The sequence below is a fragment of the Rissa tridactyla genome, chromosome 15 (assembly GCF_028500815.1).
Source record: "Rissa tridactyla isolate bRisTri1 chromosome 15, bRisTri1.patW.cur.20221130, whole genome shotgun sequence".
Taxonomy (NCBI): domain Eukaryota; kingdom Metazoa; phylum Chordata; class Aves; order Charadriiformes; family Laridae; genus Rissa; species Rissa tridactyla.
In genome coordinates, this window is record NC_071480.1 from 4192898 (window position 1) to 4213272 (window position 20375).

Sequence of the window (20375 nt, forward strand, 5' to 3'; positions counted from 1 at the left end):
AAAGAGCCTGACCCCATCCTCCTGACACCCCCCCTTTCAGTATTGATAAGCGTTGATAAGGTCCCCCCTCAGGCGTCTTTTTTCCAGCCTGAAGAGACCCAAATCCCTCAGCCTTTCTTCACAAGAGAGGTGTTCCAGTCCCCTCATCCTCTTGGTAGCCCTTTGCTGTCCCCTCTCTAGCAGTTCCCTGTCCTTCTGGAACCGGGGAGCCCAGCACTGGACACAGCACTCCAGATGCGGCCTCCCCAGGGGAGAGCAGAGGGGGAGGATGACCTCCCTGCACCTGCTGGCCACACTCTTCTTGATGCTCCCCAGGATGCCGCTGGCCTTCTTGGCCATAAGGGCCACCCGACGGCAGCGCGGCGGCACAGAGCAAACCCTGCGAGAACGGGGCCAGGAGAGGGCTGCAGGACGCTGCCGCCATGACGCCGCTGGGCCCGGCCCTTCTCGTCCCTCACCGCCTCAGCCCGCCCGCGTCCACAGCGCCCCCTGTCGGCCGGGGCGCGCGGAACGGCCGGGGCGCAGGCGCGGTTGCCATGGCGGCGCGTGCCCAGCGCGGGGGAGGAGGCGGGGGGGGGCGATGGCGGCGGCGGCGGGGGCGGTGGGCGAGCTGGAGCTGCGGGCGGCCATCGGCTTCAACGGTAGTGCGGCGGGGGGGCAACGTGAGGCACGGCCACCGGGAGGCACGGCTGGGGGGACACTGGGGAGGGCAATGAGGGGGTATGGGGCACCATAGAGGGCATCTGAGGGGGTATGGAGCATTATAGGGGGCAACTGAGGGGGTGCGGGCACCATAGGGGGCAACTGGGGGGGTTTGGGGTGTCATAGGGGGCAACTGAGGGGGTATGGGACACCACAGGGGACAACTGAGAGGGTATGGGGCACCATAGGGGGCAACTGAGGGGGTATGGGGCACCATAGGGGACAACTAGGGGTATATGGGGCATCATAGGGGGCAAATGGGGGGTATGGGGCACCATAGTGGGCAACTAGGGGGGGGCTGGGGACCACAGGGGCCAACTGCGGGGTGTGGGGCACCGCAGGGGGCAACAGGGCGTGTATGGGACATCATGGGGGCAACTGGGGGGGTGTGGGGCACCATAGGGGCAAATGAGGAGCATTAGGGCACCATAGGGGGCAACTGAGGGGGTGTGGGGCACCATAGGGGCAGCTGGAGACGTATGGGGCACTGTGGGGGGGAAAGAGTGGGGTATGGGGCCCGGTGGGGGCAGCCCTGGGGCAGGGATAGCCAGTGGACAGGTTGAGGGGAGGGCAGGACACTACGGGGGGCGGGTGTGGGGCAGCTGTGGGTCTCGGCTGGGGCCGCGGTGCTGTGGGGTGAGCCAGGAGCAGCGGGGTGCAGGGGATCCCTTCTGCCCCCCTTGTCGCCTCCTTGTGCCCGGCATCCCAAGAGACAGATGCAAAGTTAAGGACAGGAAAAGTCTGATGGAATTGCAGGATTTTAGTATATTTTTTTTTCCTAATTACCCAGCTTACTAGAACGTGAAGAGTTTCATTTCAAAATAAAACCAACTCCAGTTGCACAAAATACTGTCTTAAACACTCCTGTGACCCGGGGATGGGGGCAAGGCGCTGGGGCTTCTCCGGCCGACTGCCTTCTCGGGAAATTGGTGGCTTTGCAGCTCTTTGGAGGCAGTTAATGGCAATGTGGGCTGGGGATGTGGCTCGGGAAATCAGCAGGTGCTCCTGGAGAACCCTCTGTGCCAGAGGGCTCAGACGCCTGGGGCAATTCAATCTCCTGGCAGCTGTGTGAAGCATCACGCGGTCCAAAATGTGTAAAGGTGACCGTTGAGTTTTACATGGGGTTGTTTTGCTGAACAGCTTTGGGGGGAACTGGAAAGCTCGCGGGTCTGCTCTCCTTGTGAGATAAACCTTGGGGAACAAATGATTTTCCCTCCAGGAGTGCGATAAGCAAGGCCAGCGGTGCAGAGGTGTTGGGGACGGGTCAGCCCGCTCTTGGGGCTGCCTGCTTCAGATGGGGGATGAGAATTTTCCTGCAGTCCCCAGAACCGTTAACAGCCGGCTCTTTTACTCCTTTCTCTCGCAGGGCATATAATCTGTGGCCTCGTCTGCCACCCTGATAAGGAGCACATTCTCTATCCCCTGGGCTGTACCGTCGTTATTCAAGAGCTGGACAGTAAGAAACAGACCTTCTTGCGTGGCCACACTGATAACGTCTCCTGCATCGTCGTGTCCAAGGACGGGGTGTACGTTGCTTCTGGACAAGTCACATTCATGGGCTTCAAGGTGGATAATACTGTAATTTTAACTGTGTGATAATGAAATTGGAATTTGTTCGCCAGTGATGGAAACACTTTTTGTTAATTTTTTCTTTTATTGGAAAACAAATGCCTACAGCAGGAGGACGTTGCAGAGAATGGGAAATTGTCTCTAGTCCATATCTGGATGCGCCTTCATGTTTTTGTAAAGTATTAAGCAGTCTCCCTAGGATTGAGTTAACTAGATTGAGGGATTTCTTAGTTCTGGTCCTTTTTATCCAAAGTGTTGTGGGCATGTGGCAGCCTAAATCTCATTAGACATTAATTAATAAATCGTGTTATATTTAAACTGAGACCTGAGTTCCAGAGCTGCTTAGGACTTTCAAAAGCTCTTGACAGGTACCTACCTGCATTTTTAGACCTCTGAAGTTCTTCATGGCTTAATTTTTGCCTGTTTGAAAAAACCCTGAGATGCCTGGAAGGAATCAAGTATTAGCGTTTTCAGTATTTTAAAATCTAAGTCAAATACCCAGTGTCTCAGGGTAAATTTTGATTCTGAAATGGAGTACAGCTACTCAACCGGTAAGCTGGAATAATGCTTCTTACAGCACCTAATGTGAAATGTATTCATGTCAGCGGAACCCTGGGCTGGATGGAAGCTAACCTTAAGCGGGGCTGCTTCTAACAACTTTCCTGCCAGAGAAAATTGTTCTATCTAACCCTGCGTGTTATATCTGATGCTCTGGCTTTGATCCCTTCTGCTTTGCGCCTCAGGCAGACATCATTCTCTGGGACTTCCAGAAGGAGGAGTTACTTGCTCGGCTGTCGCTGCATAAGGGGAATGTTGAAGACCTAGCATTTTCTCCCAACAGCCGTTACCTCATATCGCTGGGAGGCCAGGACGACGGCAGGTAATGATTTCGGTTTCTTGGCATGAGATTTCCAACAAGATGTAGGGCATGGAAGAATGCCCTTAGGGAGTACCCGCTCCTCCCTCTCCTGGCAGTCTGACTCTCTCTGCTGTTTGATGCCTCTGCTCCCTGACCCAGCTCTGTCCGATGGGAAGCTGGGCGGGCGCCGTGGGCAGAGCGCAGGGCATGGGGAACCAGCTGAGGGAGAAGACGAGGGGAGCAAAAAATTCTTCAGCTGGTGACATCACCCAGAAACCTTATGAAGCCTGCTCAGTTAGCTGGCTTAATGCCCTGCCCTGAAGAAGTATACATTTCACTGGGGGCTTGCTTAGACGCACAGACAAGTAGGAGCGGAATAAAAAGTTATTTTAAGTTGTATTTTAGAAGTGGCCTAAGATTTTATTTGAGTCATGCTCAGCAGAAGTAATCTGACAAATACACATACCCTTGCTTCAGGAGCAGGGGATGTAAACTGCAGCTCCACACATTTGTGATAAGGCTTTTCTTGGGTAAAATCTCTGCAAAGTTACTTTTATTGCGTATCCTGGCGGGAACAAGCTGCAGAGAAATAGGTTTTTGTCTTGCTTTTGTTTTTTTAGTAGTTTGTTTTTAAGTAATGTCAAACCCAAAACTATTTGAAGTCCCCCCCTTCTCCTGCAGCGTGGTTGTGTGGGACGTTGCTAAGAGAGAGGGCGTCTGCGGGAGCCCTGCCTCGCCACGCAGCGCGGGGAATGCGACCGTCGTGGTGTGCTCCAGCTGCAGAGACGAGATGTTTGTTACTGCTGGAAAGTAAGGTTTTTATTTAGGTGATAGAAATGAGGGAAAGAACCCATGGACCCATTTCCTTTTACAAAAGGTCTTTGTTTAAGTACAAGGAAACTTAAGTAACTGCGTGTGCTCGTGTTTTTTCTTTTTGCTATGAATGAACCAAGAAATATTCATGAGCTTGTCCCTTTAAGGCATTTCTGCTTGTTCTACACATAACAATATGTTTTCAAAGCAGCACGCAGGGACCCGCATGCGTCTCTTCTGTTCCTGATAGCAGGATTTTGTACTCAGCATTCTCCATGCAGAGTTTAAAATATTTAGTTGCCAGTGTTTACACAAGAAAAGCAGTCCATGAGTGGCTCTGAACAATGGTTAATTAATGTAGAAACAATGATATCTTGCAGGTGGTTGGATCATCTCCTATCCTCACCAGATGTGACGTACAATTGGTCACTGGCTTGTTACAAAAGTTTGTACAAAAAGTCACATTTTGCATGGATTTGAGACAGCCCCCATGTATCTAGCCTGACATTTAAACGTGTGGAGGACCTGCACCTCCCTTTAAATCAGGGAAGGCTTTGGATGCTCTTGGCTGCAGTTGCACTTAGGAGTGCTGATCTTGGCAACTTTAGTACGTTGTTAAATGTAAGGGCAACCGTGTAAAGATTTTGGATTGGCTCCTACGTTGGCAATTAGATTGTGTTAGAAAACAGTTGAAAGTGTCCTGTACCGTTCATTTCCTAGTGTAGGAAGTAAGATTTCCACAGACCGTGTCACTCTGGGAAATAAAGCGTCAACATTGTTACATACTCCTCTGTAATCCTTGTATATGTTTTTGCTGAACCTTAAAAGATTTTTGATTTACCTGGAAAGTTAACTGTAAGAGACAGCAGCAAAGACAGAGATTTACTTCTGGCCTCTCTGATATTGTTCTTTTTCCTCCTTATTAAAATTTCAGAATACCGTAGCCTTCTAAGGGCTTTTTAATTCACCTAGTAGCGAAAGAAGTTGGATGTTTCTGTATACATGGATTTGATCCCACTATATTCTTTCTTATAGTGGAACCATTCGAGTATGGGAACTGGATCTAGCAAATAGGAAAATCCGACCAACTGAATGCCAGATAGGGAAAGTGAAAAGACTGATGATGTGCGTTAGGGTAAGTTTCAGCTGAAATGATTTGGCTAGACTGAGAAACTCTCTACAGACTAGAGAAAAACCACGAGCTTGTATAGTAATGCTAGAAATGCCAATTACAACTGCACGGTGGCAGTGAAGTTACTATGTGTTGGCTCGTGGCAGATGGTCTCCCACAGTTTCTTTATCCTGGGAAAGAGTGTTTTGAACGCTTCTGAAGAGCAGCAGCATGTATTTTAGTTACAGGCTCTAGCACCCAGAAGATCTCACTTTTGCTTCAAAATATTACCTAGCTTTGGTTAGAAAACGTCCTGCATTGCGCTCAAATGTCTTTGAGTGTGACAGGATGAAAACGTTGGCTGTGCCCCCTCAGATGAAATCTTGGCAATACACTGAAACAAAGCTATTTATGCTGCCCGGTGCTAGGCTCAGGACACATATGTCTCTATCTGGACCACGATCTCTCTTTTTTTTATGCTTTGCTATAGATGGCAGATGATGATAATGTTTTTTATGTTGGCACATCAAGTGGTGATATCCTGCAAGTGAATACACACAACAAGGTGATGACTGAATATGGGCCTCAGAAGAAGAAGTTTAGCTCGGTGAGTAACAGCTCTGTGACTTGAATTTTTTCCTTATCCTCCCTCTTTGTTGCTAACTGGAAGTAGGGCAACCTCCAGGAGAACCGTTACAAAGTTGACTCGCAGACTAACCCTTTTGCTGTGCTATTATTTCTCTGTCTCTCGGTCGTGATCCCGAAGTCTGAGACCGTTATAGCCCAGCTTTGTTCAGTTTCAGTTGGCTCAGAATTTGGCCTTTACCTGAATCTCATGTATCATCCCACAGACTTTCTTTTATAATAAATCTAGGAAAAGTCATAAAAAGTGAAAAACAATCGTAAAAAATGGAGTGGTTCCCGAGTTCTTTTTTTTTTTAGGAAGATACAAGCTGGACTGAGGCAGAGGACAGTCCTGGGAAGACTGGTAGAAGTACTTATTTAAGAGGCTCTCCCACACTTGCTATAAGGTCTTATATTTGGTTTGTACAGATTTGTTAAGTTGCCTGGGCTGAAATTTTCCAAGCCATTTGTTTGCCACAGGAAGACTATTTTGGAAAAACTTCAAAACACTACAATTGCTCTTAAAAATACCCAACCTCCCTAGATTGTTGTGATTGTTCCCCGTGTCATTCCTCACCCTTCCCTTCAGGAGGTCATCTTTTTGACATTCTGATTCTGCCACTGATGAGGCAGCAGTTTTACTGACAAAAGATAGGCTAGATAATATAATTAAAGAGTTTATTATAATGCAAAAGAGTTTATTATAATGCACATGCACAATTGGGACAAAACAAGGTTGCACAGGGTACCTTGATTCTATTGCTTTTTAACTTTGGAGTGCTTGACTTCATAACCCCAAAGTTCTTTTAACTTAGCTTTTTTTTGGTCTATAATTGGGACTCCTGGGTCTTGTTGAGTATCTTCTGAATAGGGAGCTTCTGGCCTTCCATTGTATAAGAATTCTGCATGCAGAGAGCTGTAATTTAGTACTCTTGTTCTTGATTTCTCTTTATTTGTTGCTATAAAAGACTTCGTGTGGCTTCTCGGTTTATAGCCAGTGGAGGGAGTGATACCTAAGGAATTTAAACACTTCCCTGAAAAACTTGCCAGCATAAGGTTGAATGTATTTTGTGATTCTGTTAGGAACCACAAAAATCAGCGAGCAGCAGGGGATGCAATGCAGATGGAAGTACCGAATGCAGTGTTAGGGATGCCATGGGGAAGCTGTCCCACAAAGAAGCAGATCTTGTTTGAAAGCAAACACCTGACTAACAAGAACTGTAAGAAAAATTCAGCAGTCAACCCCAAATTAAAAGCTGCTCGTGGCTTGTTTCTCTAAACCTCCTGAACTTTGCTCGTACCAACACATGTACAAACAGACCATATACATGCCCATTCAAAATGTAGTGTTTCTTGCGTGACAAATGCAGGCCCATATTTCTGGGATAACTTGGAGCCACTGAATTCTTTGAAGTATATTTCAATGTTTATCTATTCCAGAAGATTGGAGAAGTTATTACTTACTTTTCCCACTTGCATTGTAGGAATGTGTACGTATTAAGTGACAAGAAAGTACGTATTTTGTTAGCTAGTCTTCCAACAGTCATCCGGCAGGGTTTTGCATCCACACAGGACCCATGTTCTGGCTGATCTCTGCTGTCTCTTATGCCAAGGTCTTGATGATTGAATGTCACCTCCCCTTTTAAATGCTTCCATGCTTTGAGTCCTCCTACACCTAGCAGTCTGTGTCCCTTGCCTGGCGTACCTGATTGAAGCCACCCAAGGTCCTGAACTCCCTTGGCTTCAGGGGTGAGGGGAGGGTGCCAAATGCGTTTGAATCAAAACTTCACACAAAATATACTTCTGAGGCCATAGAGAAAGAAGCGATCAAATAGGTTAGTTAGCAGGATGCCCAGCTCTCCAGCCTGTCTAGCTCATGCCAGATGGCAGCACGGCCCTCTGGGGTGTCAGCCACCCCTCCCAGTTTGGTATCAGCGACCTTGCTGAGCAGGCACTCTGTCCCCTCGTCCAGGTCGTCGATGAATACGTCAAACAATACTGGTCCAAGGATTGACCCCTGGGGGACACCACTGGTTACAGGCCTCCAACTCGACCCTGCTCCATTAATCACAGCCCTCTGAGTCCTGTCACACAGCCAGCTCTCAATCCACCTCACTGTCCCCTCGTCTAGTCCACACGTCAGATCCACTTTCTACTGTCAGATCCACTTTCATACTTTCCAGTTCTCCCTTCCTAGCTCTGTGCTGTGATTCCCTTTCCACCCACCCGTTGCACATCTCTGCATACAAATAATACCTTGTCACTAGACTGTCAACAAGTCCTCGCCTAATGCACATAGGATCTAATGTTTTATGGCAGAAATTTCCGATTGTAGCATCGGCTTCAATGCCAAAAGAGGTATTTTGCACATGTTTTTTCAAGTCAAAACCACAGCATTTATCAAAACAGAAGTATTTGCATCCTTGTTTCTACACGAGTTAGTACATCATATTGCTAATGCTAGGAGAAGTGTTGATTTATTTTCTTTTCCCTCTGCGGAGCTCTGTGTATTTCACAAGGCATCCTTTGTATCTTTCATGAAAAGGTACCATACATCAGTACTTGTAACAAAACCTCCCCTCTCTAGCCCTGCAAAGCAAAGCTGCCATGTAGCTTGTTTCAGAAGTGAGCCGTGCTGATTCAAGGTAGGCACGACCGCTCCGAAGCGTGGCTTTTGGGACATGCACTGCCTTTCCTCACCAGGCGTTTACCACACTCCCGGGCAGGGAGGTTGGCTGTACAGCCTCCAGGGGTTCGTCCCGGCCTCCCTCCCCGTGGAAACGTTTTCATCACTTCATTGCAGCTTGCTGGGAAAAGATGCATGTTCGCGGAGGAACGTTATCCTGGGTCTCTGAAACCCTTGCTCACCAGTCACCCCAGGAATTGTGAGCCAGCGGCATACTGTGAAACTAAACCCGGAATCCACAGCCACCCCACGACGAGCATATCTTTAAAGAAAGAGTGTAGATACTGCTTGGGTGAGGAGACGATGTTTATTGAAAACAAGTTTGGTCAATCTTAAAGGAACTTTGCCTTTAGATATATAAGAATGTGTTTATTACATAGACAAGATCTGAAGATTTCTTTGTTTCTGTTTTGAAGAGGAGTGGCAAATAGCTCACTGCTATGGTGAAGCAACTTGTTTTCCATCTACGTGGAATTTAGTTTAAGTTCATTTCTGTAACGTCTATAAATACTGGAATAAACAGCGTAATTAATTTTTATCCCCATCGCAGGCTTGAGGAGTTATAAGGCACCCGTTCAGATGTAAAGTAGGATGCACTATTGCAAATGCATTTTCAGAAATAGTTGGAGTGATTTGCATTGTGGAAAAAGAAATAAAATTTAAAGGAGGTGCACTGGAAGAGTTCATAGAGCGCTCAAGAGCTTTGTGAGAGATCAGAATGGGACAAAGAGCAAGCATCCCTGCAGGGAAGGCCATGGGCAGGCTGGTTTTTTGCTGCTATTTTTATTTATAATCATACTTGAAAGCAGTGGTTTCTTTTTGGAAGAAGTAAATAATGAATGGTGCTATTTTTAACCTCCTACATTAGATTCTGCATTTCATATACAAGAGGACTGGCAGTATATAAAACAGAGTATTCATCTCATCGTTAACGTGAACTGCCCAACTCCACGAGTAACAACTGCGACTCATAAAGCTCTCTGTTTACTCCTGGTGATTCAGAGAACAGACTGGACAAGAAAGAAGCCCAACTGTCAGGTTAAGGTTGAAATCAAACTGATGATTTCGAGAGCCTGGCAATGAATCCTGGCCACTTTAAGGTGGTTCTTTTTCTGTCTTAATAATACCCCCTTCCCTCTCAAATTGAAGAACCGAAGAGAATACCTTGGTAAAATCAAAGCAATCTTGGCAGTGCTGCAAAAACTTCAATTTATTAGCAAGTAGCAGGGAGCTGTAATCAGATAAAGTACACAGTCATGGGTTTGATTTCTAATGCCGCCACCTGCCAAAATGCTAACCCCAAAGAGCATTTGAGGTGGAAGTCTTTTGCAGGAAAAACTGCGAAACAGCAGATCAAAAGACGGTTGATGGGCCTGTGATAACAGGGGACTCGCGAAATGCTGCCAACACCTCATAGGAAATTTTTAAAAACATTGTTCAGAAACAGTTCTGCTTGTGGATCGTATTTCTAATTAAAAAGAATCCCTTTGTTCTCGTGCTTTTGCTAAGAATATTTGCATGAACCCTGGCTTCCTGCCTGGTGGTGTTGTGATAGCGTGGCGTAAAATCCTCTCTGGAGGTTGTGTTTTTCACAGTGATCAGTCCTGATATTACAGAGGGTTGTGGATATGCTGCTGGTGGAGACAGACTAATGAAGAAATCCAGTGCGAATAAATTACGAATCAGGAAAAATTTTTTCAATTTTTTTTTCCCCGCAATCCATGTTTGTTTCCTCCTGAAGTTAAATAGTCCTTAAGCTGATGCGTAGGTAGGTGCAAGGCTGTCTGGAATACGTGGTTACGTATACGGTGATTATTATTTTTTTCTTCAGAAAGTATGAGCAAGACTTCGAAAACAACCAGTTGCTTCTATGTGGTTGGATAACTGAACCAAAATAATTTTTCCAAATTCATCAGACCTTGTCTGTGGCTTTTGCAACACCCTTTCCCCGTCCAGGTAGCTCTAACGTCCATTTGGTTTTCTCTTCTTTCTTCATTTCCTCTCTCTCCTTCCTTACGGCTTCAGTCCTTTCCACGCAGAAAAAAATCACCACTTTCTGGCCTGCATTCTTTTAAACACTCTGAAAGTGTTTAATCCTGAAAATTTACTGGGGTTAGGCCAGATTAATGCTTGAAAGGAAGAGGAATGCTGGGTGGTGCTGCTTAGATGTCAAACTTTAACATAAAGTGCTGACACCTGTATTTGTTCAAAAATCACAAGGCAAGCACATGACAGTGATTTCTTCCTAAAGAATAAATACAGAATTATTCTGGTTTGCCTCTTAGTTATTCTTTGAGAATTCACTTCATGCTTTCACAGCACTAAGTGCTAGATGTGAGGCTTTTTTTTTTTTTTTCCAGAAAGAACTCCACCAAGCAGAAACTGTTGTTTTCACATAAGGGCTCTATGAGATTGGGCTTAAGGGAAAAAAAAAATCTTAATGTTGTGAAACCGATGGTATTATCCCAGCGGTTGACAATACTGCTTATACGCCTCGGTAGTGGCAAATGTTGCTGGAGTCGATACTAGAACACTCAAGCCCAGCAGGCTCCTCGCCAGTCCCGGGGAGCCCGGAGCTGCTCCCGGCTGGTTTGGAAGAAGGGACGGCGAGGAGTCTCTGCCCTCGTGGTGGGAGTGGAAACGCGTCTCCTGCACGCTCCCTGCATGGCAGAGCTCAGCTTTCAGTCCAAGGTTTCATGGCATAAAGCTCCTTTATTTCCTTTTTTTTTTTTTACTTTCCATTTCAGTCATGCGTACTTTCCCCCAAGCTAGTAGGGATATTTTTTTGAGTAAAAATACAAAGATTTAACTCTATAGTCGTAGTTTCACCCCTCTTGCAACCCATTTTGGGGTCTCAGATTTTTCAAGAATTAATCTGTTATCTCTCATACAGGAGAGTGCTATTACTTCACCGGGAGCAGAACTGAAGCAGAGACTGACTTTTCTTATACTTGAAATTTTGTGCCAAGGCTAAGGACTGGTTTTGCTTCTTTGTTGGTTTAGTTTGTTGTTTGTTTGTTTGTTTTTTTTTACTGCAGTCTGATATTTATCCACCAAAAAACATTTCTCCTTTTGCTAATGGCTGACCTCCTGTCGATCTGCTCCTCTGAGTAGATAGCAGAAACCTACGTTGATGATGGGCTGACTAGTTTCCAATGCTTTTCTGCGATGAATGTCTTTTATTACTACTAGGTGGGAGGTGGGATTGCATCTTCCAGGCAGGGAGGGAGGCCTGGGACACAGAGGATCTGTCCTGGAAGGCGCTGTAGGAAAGGACGCTTAGGCTGAGTTTTCTCTGCTGCTGTTTTCATGTCTGATAGATGAAGAATCGGTGGATGGAAAAATGGAAGCATTAATGCAATGTGTGTGTGTTGCTTGCTGGAATGAGGTAAAGACGTGTAGGCTCCTATGTGATCCCAGCTGCTCTGAAGGATCTGTGATGGTGCTGTTTGCTTGCTCCTTAAAGACTCCTACTGTAGTAGTTCTTATACACCTGTAATTAATAACTCTTTTCTCCTTCTAGAGTGTCCCTCTTTAGCCTGGGTCAGTCACAGAATACGGGTAAAGCCATATTTGAGTGACATAAGCACCGCCGTCGGGAGCACGGGAGAGATTCCGTGGTGCTATTCAGCGTGGCTGCAGCAACAGAGACTCTGCTCCCATCCAATTGTGTTCTAATCCTGTTTTCTCTTAGGGAGTCACAGCTTTGCTTGTGCTGAAGACAGGAGATTTAATAGTCGGCACCGGAGGAGGGGTTGTAGCTCTCTGTAAAGGCTCAAACTACAAAATAATGAAGTGAGTTGGTAGGTGGGAGAATCAGGAGGGTAGAGGTGACACTTCCCCCAAAGGGTCACATTATAAGAACCTGTCATTTCTATGGAAAGGCATAATCCAAATAAATCTCAGTTTTTCAGTCTTGCTGACAAAATAGACAGTATGGTTCCAGCGTAACAAAGTTGAAGCAGACTGTAGATTACCGCATGCGTTTGCACAGAAGTGACTTGCCCTACTCATCGTTCATTTTAAATGGCCATTGTCTCCTTTTAGGCGTTAGGAGTCAGACCCTAAATTGATGCAAAGTCAGACAGGTCTGTTGAAGTCAGTAAAATTATGCTTATTTACCCCAGCTGAGAAAGAATAGTGTTAGACATCTAAAAAAGGGTTTGTTGGAGGACATGGGATTGTAAAGGAGAGTACCGCTAATTTTATAAGCGCGTGTCTGGAAGTGCTTTTTTCTGCATTACAAGCCAGAAAGCTGCAGGCATCATTTCCCCGTATGCGATTAGAAAATTGGGCTTGCAGCTATTCATTTTACCTTGTTTGAGTAGCCAACTTAAGCGTCCAGTTCTGCAAGCTTAGCTTTGTCCAATCGAAGCTATTCTCAGGAGATCTAAACTGTCGGGAAATAATTCTTGAGTAGGGGATATTGAAGTGCTCTGGAGCAAGAACATCAACAAAGATGCTGTTACCTTGGGCCCTGGTCCAGAAAACAAAGTCTGCAAAGCGCTGCCTTTGCAAGCCCTCGGCAGAATAGCAGGTGGGACAGGCAAGATCGTATGAAGTATTAACGTGGGACTGGGAATGAAATGTTAGTCCTGACCGCCTTCTTGCGGCTTGATATCACAGCCCAGTATGGAGCTTTCTGGGGAAGTGGGAAAAGTCAAGACTTTATAAAGTCAGGGGAATAAGTACCTCGAGGTCAACATCAGACCCAACGTCTGCTTTCTCTTAACAGGCAAATTCAAGTTCATGGTGCTGTCACTTCCCTGACACTTAGAGGTCAGGGTCACCAGGTCTTCGTAGGGACAAATGAGTGCCAGATTTATCGAATTAACTACACTGAGTTTAAAGAGGAGCTGATTGCTGCCTGTCATAACGAAGCCGTCCACGACATTGTTTTTCCTTTGTGAGTATAACTGGCTGGCATGCTTTTGGCTGTGAAGAAGTGTGAGGAAGCTGCAGGTGAGGTCAGGGTACCTCTGTAAATACCTTTTAACGTACAGGAACCCAAAGACTATTAACATTTTTATGGGACAATTTCAACTACCAGTGAAAGGCAGGATGACGCTGAGCAGCTGCTTGAAAGCAGAAGGCAGCAGTTCAGTTTGAGAACTGGAAAAATCATCGCCCTACAGAAAGAATTCTAAATATAAAGACTAGACTTATTTATGTTTGGGTAATGGCAGCGATGGCCACCTCCCCCTTTTCTTCTCGGGTTAGTGCTATGAGTCTGGGGCCTCTTCGTCTGCCAGCAGCGTGGATCCTGAAAGGCTGCTTTTGGGTACCCTCTTGCAGCTAGAGCTCGTGAAGGCGTCTGCTTTTCTACCCACCTGTAACAGCTGCTGGAACCTGATGAACAGAGCTGTTCAAAGGGGATTTGGGGGTCTTGGCCTCACTTAGGATTTCATGTTTGACAATATGGCATGTTATATTAAATTCTAGGCTTGTGACGAGAGGTGCTGGGTACAGACAGCAAACGTTCCCTCTTCCTGTGTAGTAGGATTGTGACACTTTATTTAAAAAAAAACCCAACCAACCCACAATGGATCAGTTGTTTCCATCTAGACGAGAGGAGTTTGATCCATGCAAGTTTGACCAATGAAAGTTTTTATTTTTGGCATGTTGTTATTGCATCACTTCCTGACACGGCACAAAGGATCAAATCTTCCCAAGGTACAGCAAAGCACACAATACAAGAAGCCCTCCTCCCTGCTTGTCGCCAGCCTGAAAAATCCACCTCCTCCTAATTTAAGGAGAAAATCATTTGGAGCTTTAGGGTAATCTGCTGCTAATATACCTGAGTGACACATCTGCGTCACAGGTATTTGGATTTAGGGATGATTGTAAGGACTACAGGACTACATCCTTGCATATATGTTTAAAATTTTTATCTGTTAACTGCTTTTGAACAGAGCGGATCACTGATTGGGAAATACAGGCGTGATTTAAGTGTTCTGGCGCATTTCAGAATACTTCAGTTGCTGATGTTACCCTGCTTTATAAAGCACCCGCGCAAGCTGGGCTTGAAGGGACCACACTTTTTTCTGTCCTGGTTCATCTTTCCGGGCGTTGATGGTGATGTTGAACAAAAGCTTGTGGTACCTTTCTAGATTTCCCTTTCTGTCATGTCCCTGGGATGGATGGTTTAGAGCTCAGTTCAAAGCATTCAGTCCCATAGCTTTTGAAATGCTGCGGGTCTTTCTTTATTCAAACGTGTATAACAAGTATATTACGAACCGGCTTTTGCCATCGTTTCTATTGCCTTCAGCGATGTTGAATAGGAATCATCCAGTAAGCAAGATAAAAAATGACATCTTTACAATGTGAGGCTGCTGTTAGTCCCTGATGTTAAATCTGGGCAGTCAGCACCTCTCCACCCATTTTTGTGTCTATTATATACAACACGTGAAGTTGTTTAGAGATTGAATATGGGAAATAAATGCCACAACTTCACCTGAAATAGAAAGAATTCTTCTAGTTTCACTGTAATTTAACCGTTTCTTAAAATGAATCTCTGAATAGAAAGCAAACCCGGGGCATTTTATGGGAGCATGGTGATCCTACGAAAAAGGCCTTTGTCTTAACCACGGTGATCCCTGATTAAGGGAGGGTAGGGCAGAAGACAGTTGCACGTTAGGAACGGCTGAGCTTTGAAGGACAATTTAAGATCTGACAAAGAAAGAAGCCTTTTCTGTACGCCCCTCCTCATGATCCCTCCTCTCTCTGAATTCTCCAGTGGATCTTCCAAAGTGTTCGCTACCTGCTCCAAAAATGATATTCGAGTGTGGCACACCCCCGAAAACAGGGAGCTCCTGCGCATCATCGTCCCCAACGTGACCTGCCATGCCATAGAGATTATGAGGGATGGCAGGAGCATCATTTCAGGTAAGGATCGGTCCGGACCCACGGCTGGTGCCTCTCTGTGGAAGGCAAGGTTTTGAGACCTCACTTGGGCTGTGAATTGCAGCAATTCAGAACTCAGTTCAGTCTTATTCCAAAGACCTAATTCTAAAATATTAAGCTTGTTGTGTGCTACAGATTAACCTGTGGTGTGTGTAGACCACCTTTTGCATAAACCTGCTGCCCATCGCCACCTGCAAATTGCTTACACAAGGAACTCTTCCAGTCCTGGAGCAGCAACGCAGTCCCCCCATTGTGACCAAACCAATTTGCCCATATTTAATTAAATTTCAGTAGTTTCTTTGGCGCTATAACTCTGCGAACTGATCTACAGTACAGTGGTTTTGACATACATACCGGGGATCCAAAAGGGTGGGCCTTATAAAGGAACTTAATAAAAAACGGGTTCGTTTGTAAAGGAAAGAGACACACGAACATGAGGAAAGTCTGTGCGCCTGGGTAATCTGTTACTTTTTATTCATCAGCTTGGAATGACGGTAAAATCCGTGCCTTCACACCAGAGACTGGCCGGCTAATGTATATGATTAACCATGCCCATAGCTTGGGAGTGACGGCAATTGCTGCTACAAGTGACTCGAAACGGATCATTAGTGGAGGAGGTGAAGGGCAGGTAATTTTTGCTTAAAAACCCGGAGTGGCTCTGTGGTCTCATCACAGGGCCTGCGATTGTCTGGAACTGCTTAGTCAGAAAGTGAGCTATTCTTAGCTTTCACTTGAGCAAAGGACTGAGTTTGAAAGTATTAGCTTTTGCTAGATGCAAATCTCTTGCTCTCAGGGGGGCATAATGTAAAACAATGCCCCGATTTCTTCTGGCGTGGCAGTCTTGGAAATCCTTCTAATGCCGAATATGCTCTTAATCCTTTGTGTTCATTTGTCTCTCCCTTATATTTGGCTTATCTGCATTAGTCGTTGTTTGCAAGCCTCCGTCTAACTGTGCTCTAGCACAGATTTTCTGTCTGTCATTGCTTTGGAAGTCTTAGTCCTGTCCAAATTGACCTGTATGAATACGTTTAATAGCACAAAGTTCACTTGATATCGCCGTGGTGTCTATGGGGTGACTTCCTAATTTTCTGGGACGGTACTATCTGGTTGAGGTGATCGTGCCAATAAAAGACTCTAATAATCACTCGGTTTCTAATACAATTATGGAAACATTCCAATACAAATAACAAGAAAAATCACAAGCTATGCTGTAGGCATCATACCTGTGCAGTTCACCATTTTTTTTCTGGCAGTACAAAACAAGTACTGTGTACCTGGGCTACTCCATACACTTTGGGGCACTTTTCCATCTGTAAAAGTGACAGTCCTCTCCTAATGTTTAAATAATTTAAACACAGGGGGCTTATCTATATTAAAAATAAATAATCAGGCTTGGAAGGCTCACGTTCAGCTTCTTGCCTTGCTTTGGGCTTTCTCTCTGCAGTCTGGTAAACGCTCAGAACCGGACATTTAATTGTGCGTGGATTCCTGGCTGTGAGTTAACGGCTCTGTGCTTTGTTTGTGTTACCCTGATCTCAAGTGCTCAGTGTGCCGTGCGGGAGATTGCACGGGAAGCCTTGAAGAGTGAGGAATTGAAGTTGGGTATGCCAAATTTCAGGCTAATGCCCTAATCATTGAACCATCTTTCCGCATCATTCCGCGCCTCAGCTCTCCTGTAGAGCAGTAAGGGCAGTCTCCCTGCACAGAGACATTAGAGACAATGAGCCACTTCAACCCTTCGCTAATAAAAGGACAGTGAAGTGCCTTGGATGATTAGCGCTAGAGGATGCGGAAGAGGGAGGACCTAGATTCTGTGTCAGCACACACAGAACAGCACAGGCTCTGGTTAGTTGATCTCTGAATGGAAAAAGCCGGCTGAGACAGAATTAAAGCTAAAGGTTGGTTAAGTAGAAACGAGAACTGCAGGGGAGCACTTGCTGTATTCATTCGGAACACAAAAAAGGGGTTCTGAAATGCTAATAGTTCTGTCAGAATCAGTCACCTGAAAGCTGTGACTTTCAGGGACCTGGATGCTCTGATCATTTCGCAAGCGGGAATTGGACATCCAGATCCCACAGGTAACAGCGTCAGGCTTGAAAACGTGGAAGGTGGTCACTCGCTCTGCTTTTGATGTCAGTGTCTGAAGTTCTAAGTCTTCACTTTGACCTTAGTGGAACGTAAAAGCGAAAAGATACCGTGATGTGTGGCACTAGTGGGATGGTAAATGTAAGGTGTGAAGGATCAAGTCCGCAAAACAGAAAGATTTTTGCTGTTACCACCACTGGGAAAAGAGGTGCTTTCAGGCACATATTTCACATCAAAGAGTTAAAGATCTGTTTTGTATTTACTTGCTGGCACTATGTGTAACACAAATAGCAGGTAGCTTTTTTATATTCCACTGCAGAAGCCGTGCTCTTTGATCTTTAAAGCACCACTGGAAATATCTCATGGACTAGATGCTTTTTCCTGATTGAGAGATGAGTGAACTGAAGCATGGGAGAGTGGGCACTTGGCAAAAACAAGGTCTGGGTTAATGGTCATGAGTTCCTGAACCAAGGGGATTACACTCTCAAGAACCCAGTTCAGTTTTACGAGTCAGCTGCAGGAATCACCCACGGGAAAACATGTCTGTTGGCATTCAGTTCCTGTCTGTGTTATCAAAAAAAAGAAGAGTTCAGGGAAGCTGTAGGCACCCTCCTGAGCTCAGGCAGCACCGGGGTGGTACTAGAGCAGATGTTTGTTGCCGATTTTCAGGTGAGGATCTGGGAGATTGGTGAGAGGACTCACAAGCTGGTGGAAGTTCTGAAGGAGCATGTGTGTGCTGTGTCCTGCATTAAGATTAAGAAGAACGACCAAGAGTGTGTCACAACCAGCCTCGATAGAACGTGCATCATCTGGGATATTGTGTAAGGAGCCAGATAAGTATTGCAAAGCACTCCAAAGTGCCAGTAATGTCTCTGTTGGGTCACCGTGCCCTATTTGGGACACGACATAGCAAGGAAGAGGGGGAAAAGAGCATTAGGAAATAAAAATTACTAGAAAGAACAATCAGGTCAGGGAATGTAGAACCTACAATGCTGGAAACTTTTCAGAAAGGTTTCAACAAACATTTGTCTCAAGTTGTTTTCTTGTATTGGATCCTGCTTGGCCAAGGGGGTGGAGCAGCTGGTTTCCTAAGTTTCCAACTGGCTCATTTTCCTGTCGAGCTGTTGCATATCTGCAGACTTTCTGCATTGTGGTAAGGATAAGGAAATGTTTGCATAGTGAATAGCACCTAGAAAGCATTCTGGATTAAAAAATTTGCATTTCTTATGACAGCAGATCAAAAGTCTTATGAGGGAGCTGCGATGGGGAAGAGAAGTGATGACCCCAATAGGCTTCATGAAACCCTGAACTCAGACCAATACCTGAAAATACCGAGTAGAAATAGAGATCTGATGTATAGCACAGGCAGAGATAGTTCAGGCAGTCAGTTTGGTTTTTTACCCCGTTGCTCTATGCTCTTTTGCAGGCGTTTTGTAAGAAAGCAAATGTTTCTAGCCAACACATTGTTTAAATGTGTGTGTTACCACCCCGAAGAGTACCAGATAATCACCAGTGGAACAGACAGAAAGGTAAGCAAAACTGCAGGAATTCCCTTTGCCGTAATTCCAAAACACAAAATGTGGGCCTTGTGACGTGATGAAACTCTCCTGTAGCTCCACAGAAGCGCGTGTTACAGGGCAGTGCTGAAACCGTGTGCTGTTCATGCGTAACTGAGCTCTCCTCTCTGCTCTGCTCTCCAGGTTGCCTACTGGGAAGTGTTTGATGGCTCTCCCATCAGAGAAGTGGAAGGGTCTGTTTCGGGTACCATCAATGGGATGGACATCACATCAGATGGGGTGCATTTTGTCACAGGTGAGTGGGTGGATGAAACTAGAGAAGAAGAGGTCACATTAAGAGCAGGAAAAGGAAGGCGATGAACCAAGGATGTCAGTAAAGAAATAAAAAAAAAAAGGACAAAGGAGGGGGTCAGTTAAAGGGGAAAATAAAATGATTCGCTGAGGAAAAATACTTAGAAAAAGGCTGTGGTTCAGCTTTGGAAGATAGTCTTGTGAAGTGTAATGTAAAGGTGAAGACGAGGTTCAAATGTCTCCAAGGGAAGAGTGCAGGGTTTCACCTTGCCCTGCTCCTCGTGTAGTTCAGTGGCGTTCACTGTGCACTTGAATAATTTGTTGAGGTGCCGTACTGCAGAAGCCTGGCAGGCTCTGTTGGTTTGCACGTGGGAGTGACTCCAGGCTCCACCCAGCCTCGGGCTCACATGTTCCCCACCACCGTGACATCTCTTCTGGGAACCTAGCGCTCGCAGAGACGAGCCACTGTATCGTGTGTAACAACTAGAGTTAAAACCCATGGGTTTGATGCCAGCACCAGTTCTTTTAGATTAACCTCTTAAACGGATGTTGGTCAAGAGCCTTTTGAAGGCCCTCCATATTATTGGTCCCAGTTGCTCACCATAGCGCACAGTGATCTGCTGGTGCAGGTCCTGAGCACTCTGCTGGACACTGGCTCTCTAATTCGGTTGAGAAGAAGTCGTTTTTGCCGTAGCGCCCAAGACAGTGTATCCCACTCATCCTGAATCAAAAAGCTGCCTAAGTATTCCCCTGCCCGTGCTCTGGGAACACAAAGCAGCAGGACTCTGTGTAATCGTTGGTTCTTCCCTTGCGCCCAATGCAGGTGGTGATGACCATCTGGTGAAACTGTGGAACTACGATGAGGGCGCAGTGACTCATGTTGGAGTGGGCCACAGTGGCAACATCACCCGTCTCAAGATCTGCCCTGAGAAGAAGTACATCGTGAGCGTGAGTGCAGACGGTGCCATCCTGCTCTGGAAATACCCGGACTTGCGCTGAGAGCTGGCACAGGAGCTGCTAAGCTGCTACTTCCTCAGCCATCCTTTTCTCTTGCCACTCAAGTTGTTTTAAAGCGTTTGTACTATTAGGGGAGATACTATTTTTATTCTCTCTGGTATGCATTTACCACATCCTTCAGATATATCCTTTCTCCCAGTGAATAAATAGGTTTGATTTTTTTTTTTTCAGGGGGGCTAAGAATTTTCTGTTGCTTTT

General features: G+C 45.8%; 1 protein-coding gene across 1 annotated transcript; it reads left to right on the top strand.

Annotated features, from left to right (window-relative positions):
- The first annotated feature begins 580 nt into the window (after positions 1–580).
- CFAP52 (cilia and flagella associated protein 52) lies at positions 581–20159 on the top strand. The gene is made up of 14 exons (XM_054222047.1): positions 581–641; positions 2069–2268; positions 3015–3151; positions 3812–3940; positions 4979–5078; positions 5545–5661; positions 12059–12159; positions 13100–13270; positions 15101–15249; positions 15750–15895; positions 18022–18173; positions 18779–18881; positions 19053–19164; positions 19984–20159. Exons 1-14 carry the CDS (start codon positions 581–583, stop codon positions 20157–20159), a joined length of 1854 nt encoding a protein of 617 aa, XP_054078022.1.
- Positions 20160–20375: the final 216 nt, after the last annotated feature.